The following is a 25,165-nucleotide window of genomic DNA, read 5'->3' on the forward strand; positions in this document are numbered from 1 at the left end:
TCCCATCCAGCTCCCTGCTTGTGGCCTGGGAAAGCAATGGAGGACAGCACAATGCTCTGGGATCCTGCACCCACGTGGGAGACCTGGAGGAAGTTCCTGGATTCTGGCATCGGATCGGCACAGCTCGGCTGTTGCAGTCACTTGGGGAGTGAATCCTCGGACAGAAGATCTTCCTCTCTGTCTCTTCTCCTCTCTGTATATCTGACTTTGTAATAAAAATAAATAAATCTTAAAAGAAATCATGGAAGCAATGGTGTGTCTCTTTGTAAAATATAAGCTTATGTTTCACAAAAGATGACTGAGTGACACAAGACAATTAGCAGCTATAACTCTAAGCATTACCCTATTTGGAGAGTGAAAAAAATCTATTGATTTGCATTTCATTTTAATGACAATGATTATTTGAAGTTCCAAAGAAGTGGCACTTACCTTTTCCAACTGAGCATTTTTTTTGGATTTGTATAAAAACTCTCCCACTGCCACAAACACTGAGAGCACCAAGCCTGCCGCCAGAACTATGAAGATGCCGCCAATATTTTGAACTCCCAGGGCGCTGGCCTCTTTGCTCTCCTCCTCTGGGCAGCCATTGCCCCTCCACCACTTCTCCTTCATCATGTGCAGTTTGCCTTCTTCTTGTAGCTGAAGAATTGCTATGGTGATTTTGTCACGGTATGGAGAACCTGGGTGAGAAGAATGTGATCATGATTTCAAATAGCTCAGAATTTCATAAGTAAGGCATCATGAGAAAAGGCGGGTTGCCCCAAACGCTCTAAAGAGTATTATACCAACATTCAGTTTCGAAAACCAACTGGAAAAAAGGAACAGAAAATGAAAAAGCTAAGACATGCATAATCTTTCTAGATAGTGAGGTACATGATGATTTTTTTTCATAGAAGACAATGGCTTCCTGTAAAATACAAACTCAGTTCAGATCATTGGAAAGTGAAGCAATGAAAAAAGTTCTGCAAAATGATTGCATAACAAATATAAGGATATTTACTATAGGTCTAGTTTGAAACTGAAAGCAAAACACTTGTGAAACAGGAGGTTGTTTTCTTAGCGAAGTGGGGAAATAAACGAAGTTTTCAAGAGTAGTCAATAATAATGTAAACAGTCATATTTAATAAACTATATTCAGCTTCACCTAATGCTTTGTAGATAAAAAGCAGTCATTCATATTTGTTACTTCAATATGAATAAGCATAGATTTCTTTCAAAATTCTCTATAGTATTGTAATTGGTAAATTTATGAAAGTGTAGTATGTCCCTATAATACTTTTTGGGAGGGGATACTTACATTTTTTATCATTTTTGCCTTGAACAAAAATGTTCTTATCAGACAGGATAGCATTAGGAACGAACTTTAGCATTTTTGCCAATGGGGGATGATATTCATCTACATTAGGTACTACATGACAATGATGATGATGTTTGTTAATAGATTTTTCTAGAAGCACAGAAAAACACTGAACTGTGCACATCTTTAAAGTTCTGTCCTAAAGAATTCTTCTTACTTGCTTGTTCTAAGTGTATAAACTTTCCCCCAAAACAGTAGACTACACATTCTATGTTACTGTAAAAAAAATTCAGTTTTAATTTACTATTGCTGTGATTTTGTATCAACTTAGACATATTGCATATATCTCTCATAGAAACAGGCAAGAGTAAGAAAAATGTTTCCTCTTCAATGTCAAAAGTGCAGTAAGGTAAAAGAAAAGGTAAAATGGGCAGTCGCCTGGGAGCTAAAGTCCATGCCTTGCATGCACCAGGATCCCATATGGGTACAAGTTCGAATCCCAACAGCTCTGCTTCCCATCCAGCTCCCTGCTTGTGGCCTGGGAAAGCAGTGAAGGATGGCCCAAAGCCTTGGGACCTTGCAACCACATGTGAGACCTGGAAGAGGCTCCAGACTCCTGGCTTTGGATGGGCACAGCCATTGCAGGCTGCTTGAGGAGTGAATCATCAGACAGAAGTTCTTCCTCTCTGTTTCTCCTCCTCTCTGTGTATCTGGCTTTCCAATTGAAAAAAAAATCGTAAAAAAAAAAAGTAAAGAAAAGGTAAAATGAACTACAGGAATCAAGTATCCTTCAAAAAATGTTAGAGAAGTGATCTTTGAAACCCAACTGCAATGTTATAAATTTATTCAAATGTAAAAATTGAAATTAATGCATAAAAGGGATCACTTAAAAGTTTATTTAAATTTTATATGTATGCACTTCAAAAATTTTGTGCCAATTCAACAGATAACTTTATCTTTTGTACTATTTTTGCACAAATTTTTAATATCCCCTTACTACAGGAAATTCTGCTGCATTTGCCTTCCGTAAATTCTCATCTTGTATCACCTCTACTTTGAGCACTTTGCTGTGGTCTCACAGACATAAAAACTCAGAGGATACTTTTTTTGAAAGAGAATTGATTGTAAAAGTTTCTCTCCTTATTGTTTTTATTGAAATGATTTCTCTATGCATAACCCAACATTTCCATTCACTACCATCACCAGATACCGCCCACAAGGCCATCTGATCTTGAACTGTAGATTTCCAAAACATGATGCAAAATGAACCCTTTTACCTCCTAAGTAGCTTATATTGTTTACTTACAACAGTGGAAACACGATTCATAACAACTTAATGAATCATCAGTCTGGGTCATCTGTTTAGATATGAACAATTCTCCCATCTGTATCTCCTTCTGTCTATCTTGAAATACCTCCATTCAGACGTCTATGTATACATATTATCTATCCATTCATCCAACTACCCAAATTCTCAACCATTGCTCGAGACCTAGACCCTTAACAAAAGCCTACATACTAAAAACCATGTATTTCAGTTAAAAATATTATCTGAGGGGATAGCATAATTGCTCAACAGGCTGATCCTTTGCCTGCAGTACCAATATTGTTTATGGGTGCCAGATTTAATCCCAGTTGCTCCATTTCGAATACAGCTCTATTTTTAAAGATTTATTTATTTTTTATTAGAAAGGCAGGTATACAGAGATGAGGAGAGACAGAGAGGAAGATCTTCCATGCGAAGGTTTACTCCCCAAGCGGCAACAACGGCTGGAGCTGAGCTGATCCGAAGCCCGGAGCCAGGAGTTTTTCCGGGTCACCCACGTGGATGCAGATTCCCAAGGTTTTGGGCCATCCTCCAGTGCTTTCCGAGACCATAAGCAGGCAGCTGAATGGGAAGCGGGGCTGGTGCCCATATGGGATTTGGGCACATTCAAGACTAGGTCTTCAACCACTATGCTATCACCCTAGACCCAGCTCCATTGCTATGGATTGGAAAAGCAGCAGCAGAGGATTGACCAAGTTCTTAGGCCTCTCCACTCATATGGGGGACCCAGAGGAAGCTCCTCACTGCTGGCTTCAGCTCAGCTCCAGCCATTGCAGGCATTTGGGAAGTTAATCAGTAGATTCGAGCGCTCTCTCTCTCTCTCTCTCTCTCTTTCTCTCTCCTTCTCTATGTTAATCTACCTTTCAAATAAAAGTAATTTTTTTAAAGAAACAGTATCTAAAACAAATCTTGGGCTGACAGAACATGAAAAATCGCTGCACCTATTAACATAGCTATTCAGTTTCTTTTTCAGCAGTCTGATTAATAGCCAAGCTTTGTGGGTAGGTGGTTTCTGAGAAAATATGTATGCAAATACAGAAATGTTTTAAAAGAGTGAAATATTGTGTAACATTATCCTTTATCCTGAACACCATTAAAGTAATATGATTTTATTTTCATCTCACCATACTAACTGAGCAGAATTGGGGGGTGTTTATACCAATATTTGCTTCCCAAGAAGCAGCAAACAAAAATAGCCTACAGATCACAAAGTAATGGGAGCCTGCTGATTCATTGCCAGCTGAGCTTCTTGGTTTCAGAACTGCATGAGAACATAGAACGTTCCAAGGCTAGCAAAGCTCATCACACTTGTTTTCCTAAGCATAGTAATGTGTCATTGATAGTTTGCATTTAATCAAACTCTAAAGTTAGCATACTTCATTTTGGGGTTTTTAACAGGATTAATTAATGCAGGAAACATACACTATGACAGTATATCTTTGATACATTTTTCTTTTTCTGTCAGTGCTTTAGGGTAAGTATTTGTAAACAGACTGATGGAATTATAACATGTTATGACGGACTATACTATTGCAACAATATGGGGAAAATCAGTTGGAGGATAATTGGGAGGGGGATCCCAGACCCTACATAATTGTGCCATAAAATTCAAAATTTTTTAAAAATTTAAAAAGAAAAAATTCCATAATGAATTATTCCTTTTTTTAGTATGTGATTTGATGATCCTTAATGTATTTGAAGTTAAATGTGAATTGAAACTTCCTCAAGTGGAAAAATTTCAAGGACAAATTGAGATCAAAGAATAAAAGCATCTGCCATCCTTTATATGAACAGCCACTTCACACTAATGAAGTGAACAATCATTGACTAGTTATATCAAGCCTAGTGTTTTGTCCAAATACAAACTTCAGGTTCCATCTATGTGCTGGCAAGAAAATAAATGGCAGTACTATTAATCAACTTAGAAAAGCTGAGAAATCACGCTGAATAACATACATAGTATATTTTCAAAATTCCTGGAAATTTGTTTGGAAACACTGGATGAAATTATAAATGTGTCTTTTACAGCATGTGTTTATTGCAATTAGAAGTTTATCTTAAAATGTTTATAGACCAGACAAATGAGCATGAGTTACAGATGCTATAACACCTAAAGAGGCAGTGCTCTGGGCTTCCAGTCAAGCTATCTTTGTTCTTTCATCTTTTGCAAAATGATGAGAGACTTTGTTCACATTTTCCTACCCATACTATGAAGGAAAACAAATATGTTTCTTCAAATGACATTTTAAATAAGTTTAATACATGTTAAAACTCTCTGTAGTTCTCGATTTTTTACTACAAAATCTCTCTGGCTGTCTTATTTGCTGCTTTCTTGGGACTTTTCTGATTTTCAAAATGTATTCCACAAATCGACACTATGAAAACATTGCAATGTAAAAGGTTACCTTTTGGGGCCTGTCACAGTAATCTAGTGGCTAAAATCCAGGGAGAAAGGAAGGAAGGTGGGAAGGAAGGAAGGAGCATAAATACTCCATAATGAATTTCTTGATAAGTCAGAAATATATAAGATCTGAAGCTAAAAATGAGGTTTCCAATGAGGTATGGAGATAGTTTCAAGTAACATACAGTGTAGGTATTTGGATGGGAATAGAAAAACTACAATACAGCTACTAAAAATTTCCTGAAATAGAAGCTATTTCTGCAAGTCCCTAAATGTTATATTTTAGTAAAGTTACAGTTTCTCCCAAGAAATACATAAAAATTTTAAAAGAATCAATTGTAATTTTTATAAACACTAAAGGGACCACTAAATATTTCACAACTTGCTTACTGGGTTTATTGAATTATGATCCTTCCTTCTTCCCTCCCTCTCACTCGCTTCTTCCCCTTACACTGCTTTGCTTTTCCTTCCTTCTTTATTCTGTTTCTCTTAATCCCTGTTCTCAGTTTTTACCCTTCTATTTCTTCTCTTCCTCTTCACTCTCCCCCTTGCCTTCCCCATGTCTTTCCTCCACTGCCTTCTTATCCGCCCTTCCTCACTGTGGTTTCCCTTCCTTTGTCCCATTCTAAATGCCTTACTTGTATAAGATAATCTTACATAATTAATTGATAGACTCAATCTGCTGCCCAGTCAATGCTTTGTACAAATCACTAATTTATTTGCAATTTCCTTATTTGGCATCTAGATTGTGTAGATATGGTAAAGCACAATCAGTGCTGCTCTTCACTCTGGTAGAGACTTTCAAATTCATACGTAACTTTTCTTAAGGGATACACATGTTTTAAATGGATACATTAAAATTAAATCATCGATACCATGGCAATCCCAATGCATGCTGAAAAAAAATTTCTTAAGAACTTGATAGTGTGTAACCAGTGACATTTACTTGCTCTAGCTATTTGCTTCCAAAAGCCATTTCAAACACATTTTCAAAACTGATTGTTCCCACATCTGTTTCTTTTTTGGGGTAAATTTACATAACTCTTTCATTTTTAAAAGAATGCGTTGACCAAGTAATCTTGTAATTATTTGACAGCTCTAGAAAATACGCATTATGTATGAACAAAATTAACATGTCTATGTATTTTTCAAAAAGAAAGTCTGAGAGCATAACTATTAAGGTTATTACATTTACATTTACGTTTACATTCTACATTTATATTTAATACATCTACTACTACATTTACATTCTAGAAAGAATATTTTATCTTGTATCTATTAAAATCCTGAACTTGTTTTTCTCCTTTAAACTAAGTTTATTCTGCTTTAACAGTAATTACTACTTAATCTCATGTACTTCCCAAGATAACAGTATTCCTTACTGTTACTTCTTCTGTTCTTTCAAGAAAAATATGCCATATTCTATTAATTTATTTTATAGTCAAAGAAATAGACAGGGACTGCCAGTGAGACCTCCCATATACAGATTCACTTCTTGAATGACTGAAGAAGCCTCGACCAGAACCAGGAAGTCAATTCAGGTCTCATAAATGAATACCAGGCATCCAACCTATTTCCCTGTGTTCTTTTCATTGTGAACGTAGAGCCAAAAACTAGCAACACAATCAAGTCAGTCCTAAGCAAAGATCCCAGGTCTTTTCTTCTTTTTTTTTTAATGTATTTATTTTTATTGAAAGATTTACAGAGAGAAGCAGATACAGAGAGAAATATTTTCTTAATGCTGGTTCACTCTCCAAGCGGCCAAGACAACTACAGCAGAGCCAAACCAGTCCAAAGCCAGGAGCCAGGGCTTCCTCCGGGTCCCCCATGCAGGTGAAGATCCCAACATTTTCGCCTGTTTTCCACTGCATTCTCTGGCCACAAGCAGGGAGCTGGCTGGGAAGTGGAGCAGCTGAGACCAGAATGGGTGCCCACGCGGGATACGGGCACAAACAAGGTGAGTACGATAGCACAATAGTCGCTGGTCCAATACGCTGGGCTGGATCCCAGGTCTTGAACCACCACCTGCCAGCTCCCTGGGTGCACATTAATAGGAACCTCAAAATGGCAGTGGAGCCAAAAGTGAAACCCAGGCACTCCGATGTGGGATGTGGGCATCCCAAGTGAAATCAGATTAACCATCATGCCAACCCCTATCCTCTAAATCATGTTATAACATTTGCTTCTCCTGCTGATGAAGCTTTCTCCTAGCCTTTGAACTGACAAGTTAGGACAGTGCTATTCAGCAACTCACATTTCTTATAACCTCGTTTTCCTCCTATTGCTTGGTGCTGTGTGAAGCATCTCTAGTAATATCATACTACTCTTCCTGAAACATTCTCTATGTCTGTCTTTCAAGTTAACTTGCAAGATGCTTTTGAGGGATGGAAGAGTATATTTTTAAACATATTTATATGCCTATTTTAAAGACATCTTGTTGAAACTTTTAAGCCTACAGAAAATTGAAGATTTTTATAATGACAAATACTTTCTGGTCATTTCTCAATGGTCTTTAGTCTGTTTTATTTCTGTATTTTTAAGTATGTATCTTTTATTATTAGATTATATGTTGTACATGGCCCAGAATCAAGATACTAGTTTCTCGGCCCAGCGGTGTGGCCTAGCGGCTAAAGTACTCGCCTTGAAAGCCCCGGGATCCCATATGGGCGCCGGTTCTAATCCCGGCAGCTCCACTTCCCATCCAGCTCCCTGCTTGTGGCCTGGGAAAGCAGTTGAGGACGGCCCAAAGCATTGGGACCCTGCACCCATGTGGGAGACCCGGAAAAGGTTCCAGGTTCCCAGCTTTGGATCGGCGCGCACCGGCCCATTGCGGCTCACTTGCGGAGTGAAACATCGGATGGAAGATCTTCCTCTCTGTCTCTCCTCCTCTGTGTATATCTGGCTGTAATAAAGTGAATAAATCTTTAAAAAAAAATTCTAGTTTCTCACCAGTATCATTGAGCCTGAAAATATATATTATAGAATGTAGGCTACAAATAGTACATTGCTTCTAGCTTGTCCTTACTCTAACATATTATACATTTTTTAAAATATGCTGAATTACATTTTTTGTGGCTATGTTATTATAAACCTACAATGGTCCAGCACTTTTGTTCTTTAAAAACATTTAGACTTATAAATGTTTCTAATATGCATATTCCAGATATTAAATCCCTTTAAAACACTGAGAAGACCAATGATTGTCAGTGATAAGTAAGCAGCCATTCATTTACTTTCAAATAGCAGGGCTGGAGGAGTGGTAAATCAAGCTAATCCTCTGCCTAGAGTGCAGGTATGACACATGGTCACCAGCTGTGTTCTGGTTGTTCTATTTCTGATCCAGCTTCCTATGAGTGGCCTGCAAAAACAGTGGAGGATGGCTCCTAAATATAATCTTAAAGAATAATTATGGGGCCTGGAGGTGTGGCCCAGCGGCTTAAGTCCTCGCCTTGAAAGAGCCGGGATCCCATATGGGCGCCGGTTCTAATCCCGGCAGATCCACTTCCCATCCAGCTCCCTGCTTGTGGCCTGGGAAGGCAGTTGAGGACCACCCAAAGATTTGGGACCCTGCACCCATGTGGGAGACCCGGAAGAGGTTCCAGGTTCCCGGCTTCAGATCGGCGCAGCACCGGCCATTGTGCTCACTTGGGGAGTGAATCATCGGATGGAAAATCTTCCTCTCTGTCTCTCCTCCTCTCTGTGTATCTGACTTTGTAATAAAAATAAATAAATCTTTTATAAAAAAAGAATAATTATGCCTTTTTCAAATTAAGTACTTTATAAAAATAATGAGATTACACTATACATAATTATGAATGGTTCAGTCATCAGAACCTTGGCAATACCAAATGTTAACAAGGATGTGGATGAAATAAATCCTCAATCATTATTGGTAGGAATGCAAACTATTACAGCCACTTTGAAAGGTGGTGTGTGCGTGCCAGTTTCTTCCAAAAGTGGTCATCAATCATGGTCATTAGTACTCAGGCAAAAGTACAGAAAACTTACATCTACACGAAAGCCTGGACGGAGCCATAGATACATGTGAACATTTTAACCCGAATCGTTAAAACCTGGAAGCAACCAGGATGCCCTTCAGTCAATTAGTGAATAATATACTGTGGTACATTCAGAGAGTAGAATGGTGTTTTATGTTAAAATGGAATAAGCTTAGAAGCTATGAAAACACACAAAAAAGGAAGTTTAAACATATATAACTATAGTAAAGAAGGCAATTTGAAATACTGCAAAATGCTCAAATTTTGCAACTATCTAACATTTTGATAAAGACAAAATTGAGACAGTAAAATTATCAGAGACCATGAAGGTCTTCTAGAGAAGGGACTGACGTAAAAATAGTCTTTAGGACTACTCTGTATGAAACTTGTCCAGCAGTTACACATCGTTACTCATCCTTGCAAACTCACTGCCCACTGTGAGCAGTCAGGTCTAATGTAAACTAGACGTTCTTGGCAGTGATATCATACTAGAGCAGATCCACCACCTGTTGCCAATGAACAACCCTGGCAGAGGATAAGTAAAAGGGGGCACTGTGTTTTGGGGTGAGACTACATGCAAACCCCAGTGTTTTCCATTTCATTCCATTTCTCTGTGAATTTGGAAATTACATTAAAAATAAAAGCATAAAATTAATGCTATGCTTAGTTGAGGAGCAAATATGTAAACATGTCGAACGGCTGGGCCAAAAAGGATAATGTGGCCGCAGTAAATTTGAGGGTCATGGTATCCATTTCAAAATCAATAACTGACTTTAGTTTGGCAGAAGTTATGCACTTTTCTCTGTGGTAGACCAGAAAATAGAATGTTTTATGATCTCTATATATAAAAGAAAAGAAGCATAATCATTTAAGGAAAATATTTGATAAGTCTTATAAGAGTACTTAGATATCTAAGATCACAAAGATGGTTGCATGAGACACATAAAATGTACCAATATATAATTCAAATTATACAGTATGTGACTTAAACAAGTGCCTTTTATTTACCTCTGAATATTTTTAAACTTAGCGAAGGAGAAAATAGAAGACAAATAGTATCAGCTGGTGGTAATAAGAGAACAAACTATTTTCATTGGTGATAATGTATTTCATATGCTATAGTTAAAAATGATGGGTGCAGGAAAATTTTTGTCACATTTCTTTTCTAGGTATTAAATCATGAAATTCTGGGTCTGGCACAGTAGTCTATTGGCTAAAGTCCTTGTTTTGTACGCACGGGATCCCATAGAGGCGCTGGTTCTAATCCCAGTAGTGCTGCTTCTCATCCATGAAATGCTAACACCAACTTAAAAACAGAAATAGTTTCTTCCGAAAAAAATTCTGCCTTCCTGATGGAGTTCTCATCAGCGTAGCAATCATTTAAACAGTGATGATAACCCCCACTTCAGGTGCAGTTTTCCTACAATACACCTTGTTAAAATTCTAAAATATTCAAACATCAGAAACAATGATTTATAAATAATATCGCACACAGTCATCAAGACCCCAAAACTTCAGACACTAGTTTTTCAAGAGAATAAGTCTTTGCCTTTTATGATTTCCTCTTCAATAGCAACAAGACAAAATTTTATGCCTTTTTCAATAGTTTGCTAATGTTTGGCAGTATTACACTGAGGAATGATTATAAAATATGTCTGCTGAGCACAAGTACTATACAATATTCTCAAATCTTATAATGCATTATGTACACAAGATTACATGCAGTTACTGATGTGAAAACTGAGTATTGGGGAAACCCAGTAATCTGACTTAATACAAGATTTGCTATACACAGGCAATCTACTCTATTAAGACTATACTACCACACAACAGCCACCAAACTAAAGCATTCATCTTCGTCATTTAGTACTTACATGTTTACCTCATGCCTTGCTGGAGTTTTGTTTGTTTCATTGATCTCAGAGTCCTGATAACCCAAGAATGACTGACTGGCATGGTCATTTTAATCTTAAGTGGAATTTGAATCTGTGATCTTGAACTAATCAGAATAAAACACTTACTAAATGAATAAGTTTTGTATACAGAACCTGGATTTCTTATTTATGTTTATGACAATTATCCATTTCTTTAACGTTTGGGTAACATTTGGTCAGCATTTACAAAACTGATGAAGATGGCTCACACTAATGCTCATAATTCATCAAACTGACTCCTAAAAAGCTTCTTAAATTTCAACAGAGTTTGTTGATGATGTTTGTGGATCAGGGATAGCTTACTGACATGCTCATCTGTTTTCAGTGACATGTAATCTAGACTTTTACAAATATGCCAGAAACGTCAACCCATCCAGGTATAATTTGACTTTTTTTTGTTTAATTTAGTGCTGAAAAATTATAAAATCTCAATTTAGTCTTGCAAAAATCACTGCAGTAGCAATAAAATTAAACTGCTTATGCAAAGAAAAAATAGAATGCATTTTCGTGGAGGAGTTGACCTGCAGAAAGATGAATAATTTGCATCAATTTTTGTGCATTATGTTAAACTAATGAAGACAAATGTATTCATTCATTTTAGTAAAGCTGAAATAGTGAAAGCCTGGAATTTTATGCATCCATAATGATGAATATTACAGTACTTATTATACGATAAATTTGGAATTCTAGAAATATGTGGTGAATAAAACAGGGAAAAACATGCTTCTCATACTGCTTACTAATTCTATAAACACTGGTATCTACTGCAAATATTATGCTCCCTCCTATAACAGTTCTTCATCTCTTACTTTATCAAACATTCAGAAATAAAAAGAAAAATGTGTCCTGTTGTTTAACAACAGAAAATACAGGTTAAATATATCTCACATTACTTCTATTGCAAAGTAATGTACTTCCATGTTAAAATGTAAAAGACATAACTTATTGTATAATTTTATTTTAGGTTGATAATCAGGAAGGGCATTACACTCAGATTAAATTTTACGAGAATTATTAGTAGCACTTTTCCTATTACATAATCACAAATGTAAAATGTCATTCTGTAAAGTAGAATTGATCTCAATCATTCTGTAAGTGTTCACCCCCATATTTATAACTTAGCAACTATGACAGAGATACAATTAATTGCAGTGTGTATACTAGCTACCTGTGATAAAAGTACCTTACATTTAACCTCAAGATGAAAAGCCAATGCAGATAGATCTGCTTTATCTTAACATGTTTAGCATGGGGAATTATATTTCAGTAATTTTGTAGTTATGATATAACTAACGTATTTTGGATTTTTTAATTCACTGTGAGATCATTACGTAATGACTTTAAACTTTACTACTGATTCAATCTCACAAGCCGAATGAAAACAACTGAATGAAGGAAAATGCTAATATCGTTAACAATATGTGCAAACATGAATACAATTCCCTGCATTCCTTTCTCAGTAGCTATATGTATGTGATTAAAGTTATGAAGAAACAACAAGTGAAGATGTCATTAACATATTTCTAGCAATAAAAATAGTATTATTGAGAATTTTCAGGTGGTTTACAATATTTCTAACAAAATGAACAAAGACAATGTTTGAAACATCAAATGTTCCTCATAGAATTTTTTTCTATTTTTACTTTTATTTTCACTTCTTTTGCAGGGGGTGGCTGATTCCCAGCTCACGGCCTGCTAAGGCAGCCTGGTTTTCAGGATACTGTATGGACTCAGCATGTGGAAAAGGGAATCTACAGGGACTTTTAGGATAGGCAGTTAGAAAAGGCACTTAATTCCATTAAGTAGTGGTGCTCCCTGTTTGGAGAGGTTATTACCTACAGTGACTCAAGAGGCAAAACCACATACAACTGCTCACATATACTAAACCTTCCTTAATAAAACTGCTGCGATTTGCTTTCTTTATGTCATTCAGAATTTTTTTGAAAAAAAATTGAATGAACTAGGAAATCTGTTCATTCATTATGAGTAAAAGCATCTACCATTCAAAAAGTCTGCCACACAGTAAATGTCACATTAAAATAACATTGCTGTAGTCTGGAAAATTGTGAAAGGTGTTTAATGTCACCTCAAATTTAATTAAACTAGTTTATGCTTACTTAGAATTTACCTTCACATTATTGGTGATTGCTCCACCAAGGTACTTTTGTGTAAACAGAGCTTCCTAATTAAATAGTTCATAACTGAGACATCCAGGGATCTCACAGCACATTTGGGCATCATGATCAAACTCAGTGATGAATGATGACGATGATGGAAAACCCTCTAAAAGAACTGCATAGGATGAGGCAAGGCAGGCCAAGAAGATATACTGATTTTTGAGGAAAATAAAATAGTTAAATCTTGTTTCTGATGTCTCACTCCAAAAGAGTCATGGCATTTTCTGCCTTCATGTTTTTCACCAAACAACAAGTGCAAAATCTCTAACTGGTGACAATATCTGAAAGTGTAAGCAATGATAAAAGCAAGGAGAGAAAACATCCTGTCCTCACCACAATGACAATACTTGTGTGGATGAAATTTCCATTATGGATTATAGTTCTAAAGATGCTAATCCAAAATCTTAAGGAATTTTGAGAGCTGATTTAAGTTTCCCAGGACCTAAGCTCATATTATTCTGCTTTGAATGTACTTATCAACTCCTGCTGAGCAAAAAGCAAAAGCCTCAAATGCTTTTTTTTTTCCCCATAAGAATGCATTTTTCTTTCTTTTTTCTTTGATAGATGTATGTGAGTGTCATGATTTAACAACATAAAACAAAATGAATATCATATTTGCTAAGCAGTTTCAATAGGCTAAAGCATGATATCAAACCAAATGTGAATACATTTGAGTTGAGGCCATGGTAAGTCAGAATCCCACTAAACCACTAGTTGTTGTCATAACAAACACAATTAACACCTAAGTAAATAAGTAATTTTTGAAGCTAAATTGCTAGCAGAAATATGAAATAACAAATCATTAACTGCTATCTTACAAATTTTTCTCTGATGCAAAAATATTTGAAAGTATAGAATGTGAAATGTCTGTTACTATGGTCTATTTCTTTACTGACATTATATGACAGTTTTTATTCATGTATCAGTATTTCAGAACCATTGGGATCTTAGAGTGTTCTGAATGTGAAAATGTGACTCATTAAGGTTAAGATTTAATATAACAACAACAAGAAAAAATGATTGGAACCAAAGAACAAAATAGATTGCAATCAATGTAAGCAAATAATCTGAGGACTCTCTTGCTTTTAAATTACTGTGTTAGAACTCATTTTATTAAGAACAAGGATGAAACAAAATGTTAAATGCACCAAAAATTATTAGCAATAATGAGACACTTAAATTTAAATCCAATTTTACTTAGCAACAAAAATAAAGAATGTCTTAAAATATGCTACTCATTATAATATTGGCTATATCCAAGCATTATTCTGATATTTCAAAATGTTATTAATGTCTACTTTACAATGAAATTCTAGGAAGAACCTTAAGAAATTTAAAAATTGATCATGAGCTTTTGTTTAATTTAAAAAAATCTTATTGAAAACACTATATTAAATTAACACACTAGACACAATAACTAGAAATTAATATAAATCCACTTCTATATAGATTTCTTCTCTAACTGAACTTGCCAACTTCTGTGACTATTTCCTTCAATAACTCACCTTTACCAGAAGGGAAGGAGTCGATCAAATTAGTGCAGTAGAACAGCAGATAAAACAGAAAATAATTCTGAATTTTTAAGCTAATAGTTTAAATTCATTTATCTTAACACTCTCCATGCTGACTTCCATAGTGGCTACACTAGTCTACACACCCATCAACATTTTTCTCCCCTTGCCTACACCAGCAATCTCACTTGACTTAGGTGAGATTCTGAAAGTGGCTTTTATTTGTATTTACCTGATTAGGAAGCCTGAGCATTTTTTCAGCAGTCTAGTAACCATTTGAATTTGTCTTTTTAAAAATGCTTGCTCATTTCCTTTGCTTATTTATTCACAAGGCTGTTCATTTTGCTGTTGCTGAGTTTCTGAAGCTCTCTGTAAATATTGGCTAATAATCCCCTAGTGGTTCTGGAGTGTGCAAATAATTTCTCCCATTCTATTGGCTGGTTTTTCACTTTGTTGATCATTTCCTTTGCTGTACACAAGCTTAATTTGATGTGTCTCATTGTTTATTTTGCTTTGACTACCTGTACTTTTGGTAACTTTTCTAAGTCTTTCCCAATTCCTGTCTTGTGGAGTGCTTTCTATGTTTTTCTCTAATAGTTTGATGCTTTTTGGGTGCAAATCTAGATCCTTGAACCACTTAGAGGTAACAGACAGGATCATTTTTTTTAATTTCTACAATCTGATATCCAGTTTTCCCAACAATATTTGTTAAAGAAAGCAAACTTTTTTTGCTGCACTATTTTCTATTTTCTTGTTGAAGATGACTTGGTCGTACATGTGTGGTCGTACTTTTATCTTCTCTGTTTCTGTACCAGTAGCAGACTGTTCCGATGACCACTGCCCTGTAATAAGTCTTGAGGTCCAGAATTATAATAACTTTGGTTTTATTTTTATTCTTCAGGCAACTTTGGCTATGTGTGACCTTTGTATTTCCAGATGAATTTTTGTAGCATCTTTCCTAGCTCTGAGAAAAATGTTTGAATTTTAATTAGGATTGCATTGATTTCATTGGGATTTCATATTATTTTCAGTAATATAGACATTTTGATACTATTGATCCTACTGACCCAGCAATATTGCAAACTTCTCCATCTGTTAATATTTTCTTTATTCTTTAAAATGTTTTATAATTTTCATCATAGAAGTCTTACATGTGTTTGTTAGATTTATTCCAAGGTATTTAAGATTCCTCTCTACTCTTTTTAAAAGAGGACTATATTTATAAGATACTCAGCCATGTAGTTATTTGTATGTGCTAATGGAGAGTGCCAAGAGAACTGAAAGTTGATATACCATATGTTCCAGCCATCCCACTTCTGGGAATACATCCAAATGAAGTAGAATCTGCATCTGAGAAAGTGACCTGTAAACCTATATTTATAGCAGCATAGTCTACAATAGCAAACATATGGAAACAGCCAAAGTGACTGTTGAAAGAGGAATTCATAAAGAAATTGTGGTATATCTACTCTACAGAATAATACTCAGCAATTAAAAATGATGAAAATATACCATTTACAACAAAATGGTGCCATCTAGAGACCATTATACCATGTAAAATGAGCCAACCCCAAAGGACTGATAATTATGTATTCTGTCTAATATAAGGCAACCTCCATACAAAATTCAAGATCAATAGATACATAGGTAAGTATACATACACACACACACATATATATGCATATATATTCATCTAGAATAACTATAATGGAGACCAACACACCGCCAGAAGTGAACATCTCTACTCTTGAACAAAAGGAGGACTCCCAATGAAACTGTTAAATACATCTTGACAATACAATCCTGGACTTTCTACCATTATTGTACTCATACTATCATGATACACTTAAATAGCAGAATGATGAACTTGTGACGGTTGCTGAAGAACTATGCTATTGTCATAATATGGGGAAACAATGGTGATGGAGAAGGAATTGAAAGAGTGGAAGGAGAAATCCCTTTGGTTATGGACTGCATCATGAAAAATAAAAATTAAGAAAAATGTATCTTTGTATTTTGAAATGCATTGAATTTTTGTGGTTTGGCAAGTTTTTGTTTGTTTTTGTTTTCCAGTAAAATTTGTGATAATTTTAGCAACATCTAGGATTAAAAAAATGGTCAAAAGTTGTTTTCTTATATGACTCCAGGAAAATATAATAGAAAACTTCTTCAAAACTAATTGAACTCTTAGCTTTCCTTTCTAAATATTATTTCCTACACATACCAATGCTTTTTAAATTTGCACAGTATACTATTTGATTTTATTTTTATCAATCATCCCATCAACACAAGAAAGGAGAATAGAGAGTTCTAATGTTGGGAATGAAAGCAGACACCAATTAGCCTAGGACTAAGAAGGGTCAAAGTGAGGAAAAAATAGAAAGCTTGTGTAGCTGAACAAGAAAACAAACAAAGCAGTGTGTCTTGGAAGCAGCCCAGTATTTACCAATTTTAAGTGCTTTCAATGTCCATTAGTTTTGTAAAAGGATTCCAGACCCTCCCCTGACGTCAATGTAGGGGAAATCTTCCATGACTGGCTCCAGGGCACCTACTGGGCCTCATACTAGCATTGCCATGATAATACACCAAAAGATATTTTAACAAATTCTATGATAAGCAAGATTTCCACAAGTAATACCCCAGTAGAAGCAGTGGGAAGTGTGGGTGTGGAGTGCTGGACCTATCCACTAGAAATTCCACATAGAATGGAGACAGTCCTCAGATCTTTGCTGAGATGCTAGCAAGCCATTCAGCTTCTTCATTAAATTTTGCTGTTGGTTTACTACTGATCTTGATCCACAGCTCAGATTTTTTCCTTATAAGTGACAGAATCTCTGTTCTAGCCATCTCTAGTGACAGAAATACATTAATGTATTATATTCACAAAAGATGAAAGAAAATAAAGAGAAGAAAAATCTCAAGGTTAAGGTTTTGACAAGGTGTACACAAAAATTTTATTTGGGATGGGCATCACACCATAGCAGGTTAGGCTTGTGGGATTAAATCCTGGTTCTCCCCATTCCGATGCAGTTCACTCAAAACGTGCCTGGGAAGCAGCAGGTAAGGTCACAAGGAAGTGACAACTGTGTGGAGACTTGAATGGATCATCTGCCTCCTGCTTTTACAGAATGTATTTTACTTTGCTATATTTAGCAAGCCATTATTAATTTATATATATTTTTTCATTTCATTTTTATGATATAAAATATATTGCTATCATAAGAAAAAGGAGATTCAAGATAATAAATCCTGGCAATAAAATGGTTTAAATATGAAATTTGTAGATAGTCTTATAATTCTATCTTCCTAGAAATGAAATAAAGTAACCAACATAGCTACAACTTGTGGCTAATTTTTAGTTAAATCTGTAAATCAAATACAATCTGATGAATGACACATATGAAAAAATAAATTATGAAATAATATATAAGCATAGAATAAAGCTATTCATTAATTGTTTTAAATTGAAGATTGAGAAGGGAAGGTTCTTTGAGTAAATTGTAGGGTTTTCAATATTGATAGAGTAAATTGTTATGGATTATTTTAATATAAATCAGCTTTTCTTTTCGTTATGTATTTAATATCCTTTGTTCCAATTGTTAACCTAAAGCAACAGAGGGTCACAAAATAAAATACATTTGGTAAAAACAAAATTCTAAATAGTGCATTCTTATGTGAAGCATTTCTTACTCGTCTTTTCAGCACAACTAAGATGAATGAACAAGGAGCAAGTGGTTGACATATAACCTACCCATGGGAGTGCCAACGCCATAACCCTTGGAGTCTATAAGGCCGCCAATTTGTGTCAGGTTACAGTTCCGCTGGGTAACAAACTCAATTGTTGTTGACTCCATTAAGAAGGCATAATCAGAGGTGAGGACTCGCTGGATTCCTTCTTCGTTGCTTTTCACGAGCACTGACTGCCTCCTGCTACTCATAAAGGCCCACATTTTGTCATATGTGGAGATTTTTGATTTCTGGGAAAAAATAAAACACATTTTGATGAAAAGATAGATAATACTGAATTTTGATATGCCTATAAATTCAGACACAATCAATTACATTCAATTTATTTATGTCTTTTTATAATTATGTTATTAATTGTAGTGATATACACATTTAAAAAAAAACTAAATTCTGTATAACATCATTATCATGGCTCTTTCTTGTAAGCACCACTGCACTGGGACCAGCCTAATGGCTCTTTCTTATCATTTTTCCAGGAATCGTGTACATGTTTAAAAGGTCAATTGAGAATGCCCTCTTATTCAACAATACAAATCAGTAAAGCAATAAGTAATAAAGAAAAATATGAATAAGATTCAATAGAATCTGTTGTGCTATATCTTACATGTGCATCATGTTTATTTTTACTTTGCATACCATAACATTAAATTTGAAAGAGACAGACAGACACTGAACACAAGCTGACACTGTAAGACGGTTTGTTTTCCCTAAGTCATTTTACCATGACACAGTGAATCATATCCAAGAATTCGTAAGAGGTATAGATGAAGAGATAAGCAGAAGTTGTTATTAGCGAGCATCCAACCTTTCCACCTAGACATAGTTATGAGTAAAGATGACAAGGTTCCAACTGGTCACCATAGTCCTACCTCGAGACTGTCACAAGACTACCACAGACCTTTAATTCAAGTTTACCAAACTTGGAGCAATAAATTTGGATAGTTTTTGGATTTTAGCCTAATACTTTAGATATTAATTTTGAGATACTATTTCTAATTTGCATTGTTGTCAAAAATTCAATATTCCACTAAATACAGTCCAACAAGTAAATACACAAAGTCTTTAGTTTAGCATGTATATAAGCAAGTATAATCAAATGAAAAGTTGCAAATCCACTCAAATGTTAAAATAGCCACAGATTATTAAAGTTACAACTGATAAGTCTTGTAAAACATACATTTTATTTGCAGCACAACTAATTCTGTGATTTATTTCATCATTTTTGTTTTTACATTAAATTTTTTAAACAAGTTAGCTCTCACATATAAGTGAAAGAATATGATACTTATCTTTGGTCCAATTTAACTGTCAAAATTCTTACACTTTTTACTACAATTTCACTACTGAATAAAAGAGATAAATTTATTCAGAAAGCTTCAGTAAAGCATAAACAGAGTTATATACCAAACTGAAGGTATAACTCTTTATTCAAAACTCATATGAGAAACTTATCTTCATTTAATTTTTATGCAAAAGTACCAAACTGTTGCTATACATGAAAGGAAGATATTCATCTTTTTGATTGTACTGTTATCAAGATTCAAAACTATTTTCAAACAGATAGGCAATCATTTTGCAACTCAAGTTTGTTTTCATTTCTAAATGTGTTAAGTTTATAAACAAGAGATTACTGCTACTGCCACTAAAAGCTATGTGCACAGCATTACTAACAAAACCATGATACTGGCATTGTTGTGCAGTGGGTGCAGCATCCCATATTAAGGTACTGGTTCAATTCCCAAAAGCTCTGCTTCATACATAGGTCTTTGCTAGTGCACCTGGAAAGGCAGCAGAATATAGCCAAAATGCTTGGTGCCTTGCCACCCGGCGAGAAGACCCCAGTGAAATCCCAGGACATTATGAACATCTGGGGAGTGAACTCTTCTCTTTTTGTGTCTCTCCCTCTCTCTGTCACTATTCCATCCAAATAAATAACATACATCTTATAAAAATCACAGCACTACTCTGACGATAAAATTAAATGATATACCATACTTTGTTAGAAAAAAGCTAAGCTTATAAAATTCTTTATAAACACAAATATATCATTAACCTTATGACACAGTTAAGCATTCAGAGCTTGTAGTGTGTCTTTTACAATCTACTGAACACGATCAAACATTCAAGGACAAATATTTGAATAAAGTTTTTTTTTTTACCTGAAGCATAAAGACTAACTCAAACAAAATAACATAAATTCTTTAAAGAGGTGAAAGATAATGCACAGAGTACAAAATCACCTATATGCACTCACTTGAAAGATCACATAATCTTCAGAGAAACATAGAAAAATGTCTTTAGCAAAACATTCTAAATAAGGAAGAATGGGAAAAACCCCAAGTACAGAAGGTACAAAGCAATCCCTTGAGGAACCAAAATGACTAAATAAATAAGGACTGAATCTATGTCAAACACACAACGAAAGAGCTTGAGATCATTCCATTTTGAGAGAAAGCAAATAACACCGGATATACTTGACAACATGAACTTGATGTGTAGAATAATTTTGAACAAAGTACTCTTTCTGGGGCACGAAATATCAAGGAACTAGTGTTAGAAAATGATAGTTAAGGGATGACTAAGGTGGCGTGAACAGTCCCATCAATTGTGTAAACTTGAGAAAACTCCCTTAAGTTCCTGTTTTCATACATCCTGCCTTCCAGTGCCCAGAGGGACTTTCCCTTCTTTTTCTTACATCATTTACTCCAGAAACTTCATAAATACAAGTTCTTCTGTTGTCTTTTTGAGATGTCAATCTTTTTTAAAGTCTCTTTCCTAGTTTACAAACCAGAAATCACCTTATTACAGACCTGGCAGCCATGTTTTAAATATAACCTTCCATCACAGAATGATCTCTACTTATTGCTGTGGAAAGACAGGAGTCTAACTCCTGTGGGTACCACATTCCAGGTTACAAAACTAATCTTGTGTCTTGAATATATGAAAAAGTCTATATGAAGAAGGCAAATAAAAAATAACAGATTGGGCCCGATGTGATAGCCTAGTGGCTGAAGTCCTTGCTTTGCAAGCACAGGGATCCCATATGGGTGCCAGTTCTTATACCAGCAGCACGGCTTTCATTCCAATTCCCTGCTTGTGGCATGGGAAAGCAGTCCAAGACAGCCCAAGGCCTTGAGACCCTGCACCTGTGTGGGAGACCCAGAAAAAGATCTTGGCTCTTGGCTCCAGATCTGCGCAGCTTGGACCGTTGCGGCCATTTGGGTGGGGAGTGAATAAGCAGGATGAAAAATCTTGCTCTCTGTCTCTCCTCCTCTCTGCATATCTGACTTTCCAATAAAATAAGTAAATCGTAAACAAACAAAAAACCCCACAGATTTATTTATTTATTTTGAAAGTTAGAAAATTAGCCTTGGGAGGCTGCATTGGCACAGGAGATGCAGAAGAGGCTCCTGGCACCACATCAAGGAGCTGGGCTGGAAGTGGAGCAGCTGGGATCCACACAGGCAACTCATGTGATACCAGTGCCAAAAGCAGTGGCTTTACACTTTACCACAATATGGGTCAATACATAATATCTTTTGAAAATATGGATAAAAGACAACAAACTGAATTAAGAAAAGACGTGGGGAAAGTAGATTTAAGTTAGCAGTGGAAAAAAACTTTAAAATATGCCTCTGAAGAAGCCAGATACAAGTCAGTAAAACAGAATACATGTAGCTTAAAAATGATTTTTCAAAGATGAGGTGATTTGAGCATCTTCAAATGTCAATGAGGAGTGTTAGAAGTGCTTTAAAATGTCACAGAGAGAATAATCAATAATGCAGAGTTCCTCTAATAGATGATTTCCCATTTTTCTGACTCTTTGTCCCTTAAATCATTCTACTCCAGTTTTTGAGTTGGCTTTTTGATCCCATGTGTAAGTAAATTGTGCAGTTTTGTTATCTCTGTGTTCAAGTTATTTCACTTGGCCTGGTGACGACAGTTAGTTAAACTCTACTGTATGCTTTAAATGTTCTGAGTGTAGGTCATAAGTGTTTATACAAGAAAAAAGACGAAGTGATGATACATGATTTTGCTTGATTGTGATCATTCTGCAATGCATTCATATCAAAACACCATGCTCAAAACTGTAAACACAAATAATTTTATGCAACAATATCAGAATAATAATAGCATCATTCATCATCTCAAGAAAGCAGGACAAATAGTATAAATCTTCTATTAGCATGTATCCCAGGAGAATAAGTGATTTTATAAAATTCAGACAGTTTGATGTTGTTTGATTTTAAAATAATTATATGTAAGGCTTGATGCTGAAGCATAGCTAGCTAACCCACTGTTAGATGTGCTGCTTTTCCAAATGGATTCCAGTTCCTGCTCTGGCTGCTCCACTTCTGATCCAGCTCCCTACTAATGAAAAGTAGTGGAAGAGGCCCAACTGCGTGGGCCACTGCACCCAAAGGGGGAAGAGAAAGAAGCTCCTGGCTCCTGGTTTCAGCCTTGCCAAGTCTCTACTACAGTACAGCAGCAGATGGAATACCCCTCTCTCTTTTTATTCCTCTGTCTCTCTCTTCCTCTCTCTTGTTCTATCTCCCTGTAACTTGGCCTTTAAAATAAATAAAATTAAATCTTTTAAAAAAAACCTAAAATCAAGATTATTTATATTTAACATGCATGTAATAGTACCCTGTAAGATCTACAGTGTCTGAAGAAAACAAACCTAAGGCTTACTTTTTATAAAATCAGAAGTATTTGAACATTTTGAAAGTAAATTTACTCTCAAAGTAAAATAAATAAGGTGCTGAAGAGTAACTCGATAGAAGGGTGCTATGCAAGTTGAAGATCAATAAATGAATGCCTTGGAATAAATTTAACCAAGGATGTGAAGGTTTTCTAGTTGGAAAATTACAAGACATTAGAGCAAGACATAAAAGACAATAAAAAAGGGAAAAATTCTATTTGTGGTGTAATAGTGCTAATATCATCTACTATTAAAAGCAATGCAAGGATTCAATGCGATCCCAACCAAATACCTTAGATTTTCTTCTCAGGTCGGGAAAAAAAAAAGATGTTGAAATTTATTTGGAAACATTAGATCACAAATAGCTAAAGCAACCTTAAGCACCAAAAACAAAGCTAGATATTTTAAAGGGCAGCTGTAACCTTATATTGACTCATAAATACGCATTCAAATTAACTGAGTAGAAGTCCCAGAAATTAACCCACACATCCACAGTCAAGTAATATTTGACAAGTAAACTGAGATCACCCCAGAAAAAAAAATGACAGTTTCTTCAACAAATAATGTTGGGAAAATTGAATCTACATGTGCAGAAACTAGAGGAAAACATTAGCGGAACTGCAAGACATAAGCATAGAAAAGACCCTGGAAACCCAAGCAATCAAGTCAAAAATAAACAAATGGGATTACATCAAGATAAGAATTTAAATGAAGCCATCAACAAAGAAAAGAGGCAAGCAACAGAATGGAAGAAAATATTTGTACATCATTCAACTCATAGAGGATACATATTGAGGATGTATAAAGAGCTCAAAAAGCTGCTTATCAACAAAACAAACAATCCAGGTAATTAATGGACAAAGGACATAAACAGGCAAGATTTAAAGGAAGAAATACAAGTGGCCAACAGGCACATACAAAAGTTATCAGGATCTCTAATCATCCTGGGAAATTAAAACAAAAACCACAATTATGTTTCACCTCACTGCAGTTAGAATGGCTATCATCCAACAATCAAAACAAACACAACACATTAAATTCTGGTAAGGATGTCAGTAAAAAGATACAATAATCCACCATTGATAAGAAATTCAAATTAATACAACCATAAAGACAACATGGAGATTCCTCAGAGATCTAATAATAGATATACAATAAGACTCAAACATCCCTCTCCAGGGAATTTACCCAAATAAAATGACATCAGCGTATGAGTTATTTTTACACATGTTTACTGCACCTCATTTCACTATAACATCTAGAATCAACCCAGATATCCATTAGCTTATGACTGGTAAACAAAATGTGATCTCTATTTATCTAGGTAGTTATGGATATCTCTCTATCTACCTACCTATCCATCTACATATATATGTGTATGTGAATATGTATATATTCATGCATATTCATACCCATGAATATGTACATGTGCGTGCACATACCTACACTATGGAATACTGTCAGCCATGAAAAAGGGACAAAATTTTGTCTTTTGCAGCAAATGAATGCAACCAGAACCTATTATGCTTAGCTAAATAAATCAGCCTCAAAAACAGAAATAGTATATTTTCTGATTTGTGGCAGCTTATATAAAACATCAAAAACAGTTTAGGGATGAAACAGTCACTTTGAAGTAGGATTGTCATTGCTAGCCATATTTATACTCCAGTGGATATGTGGAGTCCCAGCTGTCATGTGTTGTTTTGGTTTTTCACTTATTAAGTGTTATGATTGGTTGCAAAGAAGCCTATAAATATAGTGGATTAACATTATCATTCTGCAAACAATGCTAAAGAGAGAAGGAAGGCAGGTTACTGGGTGGTAAACCGGAGAGTGTATTTTTGTCTTCTTGAACAGGTCCCTAAGAAGTACATGAAATCTCTTCTCGTTATATTAATAAAAAAATTAAAAAGAGCAGTGAGAACACACTAAATTTATTCATGTTAAATGTGAAATTATCAAATGAGCTCAGAAAATAGGAGAAACAAGTCAAAGCACAACATAAAGATTAGAAGTGGAAGATATACGCATGTTGAAGGATCTATCTGCTAAATGTTTTGTTCAATATTCT

The 25,165-nt window shown here is 35.3% G+C and overlaps 1 protein-coding gene across 6 annotated transcripts in view; it reads right to left on the reverse strand.

Annotated features, from left to right (window-relative positions):
- The window catches only part of GRIK2 (glutamate ionotropic receptor kainate type subunit 2), a 610,542-nt gene that overhangs the window by 13,210 nt on the left and 572,167 nt on the right, over window positions 1-25,165 (reverse strand). For all 6 annotated transcript variants that reach the window (XM_058660446.1, XM_058660434.1, XM_004580353.3 and 3 more), the window contains 2 exons: window positions 18,397-18,622; window positions 430-680 (listed from right to left, as the gene is read on the reverse strand). In XM_058660446.1, coding sequence (XP_058516429.1) covers window positions 430-680; window positions 18,397-18,622 — 477 coding nt within the window. The remainder of the gene's footprint in view (window positions 1-429; window positions 681-18,396; window positions 18,623-25,165) is intronic.

This window comes from Ochotona princeps, chromosome 1 (assembly GCF_030435755.1).
Source record: "Ochotona princeps isolate mOchPri1 chromosome 1, mOchPri1.hap1, whole genome shotgun sequence".
Classification (NCBI taxonomy): domain Eukaryota; kingdom Metazoa; phylum Chordata; class Mammalia; order Lagomorpha; family Ochotonidae; genus Ochotona; species Ochotona princeps.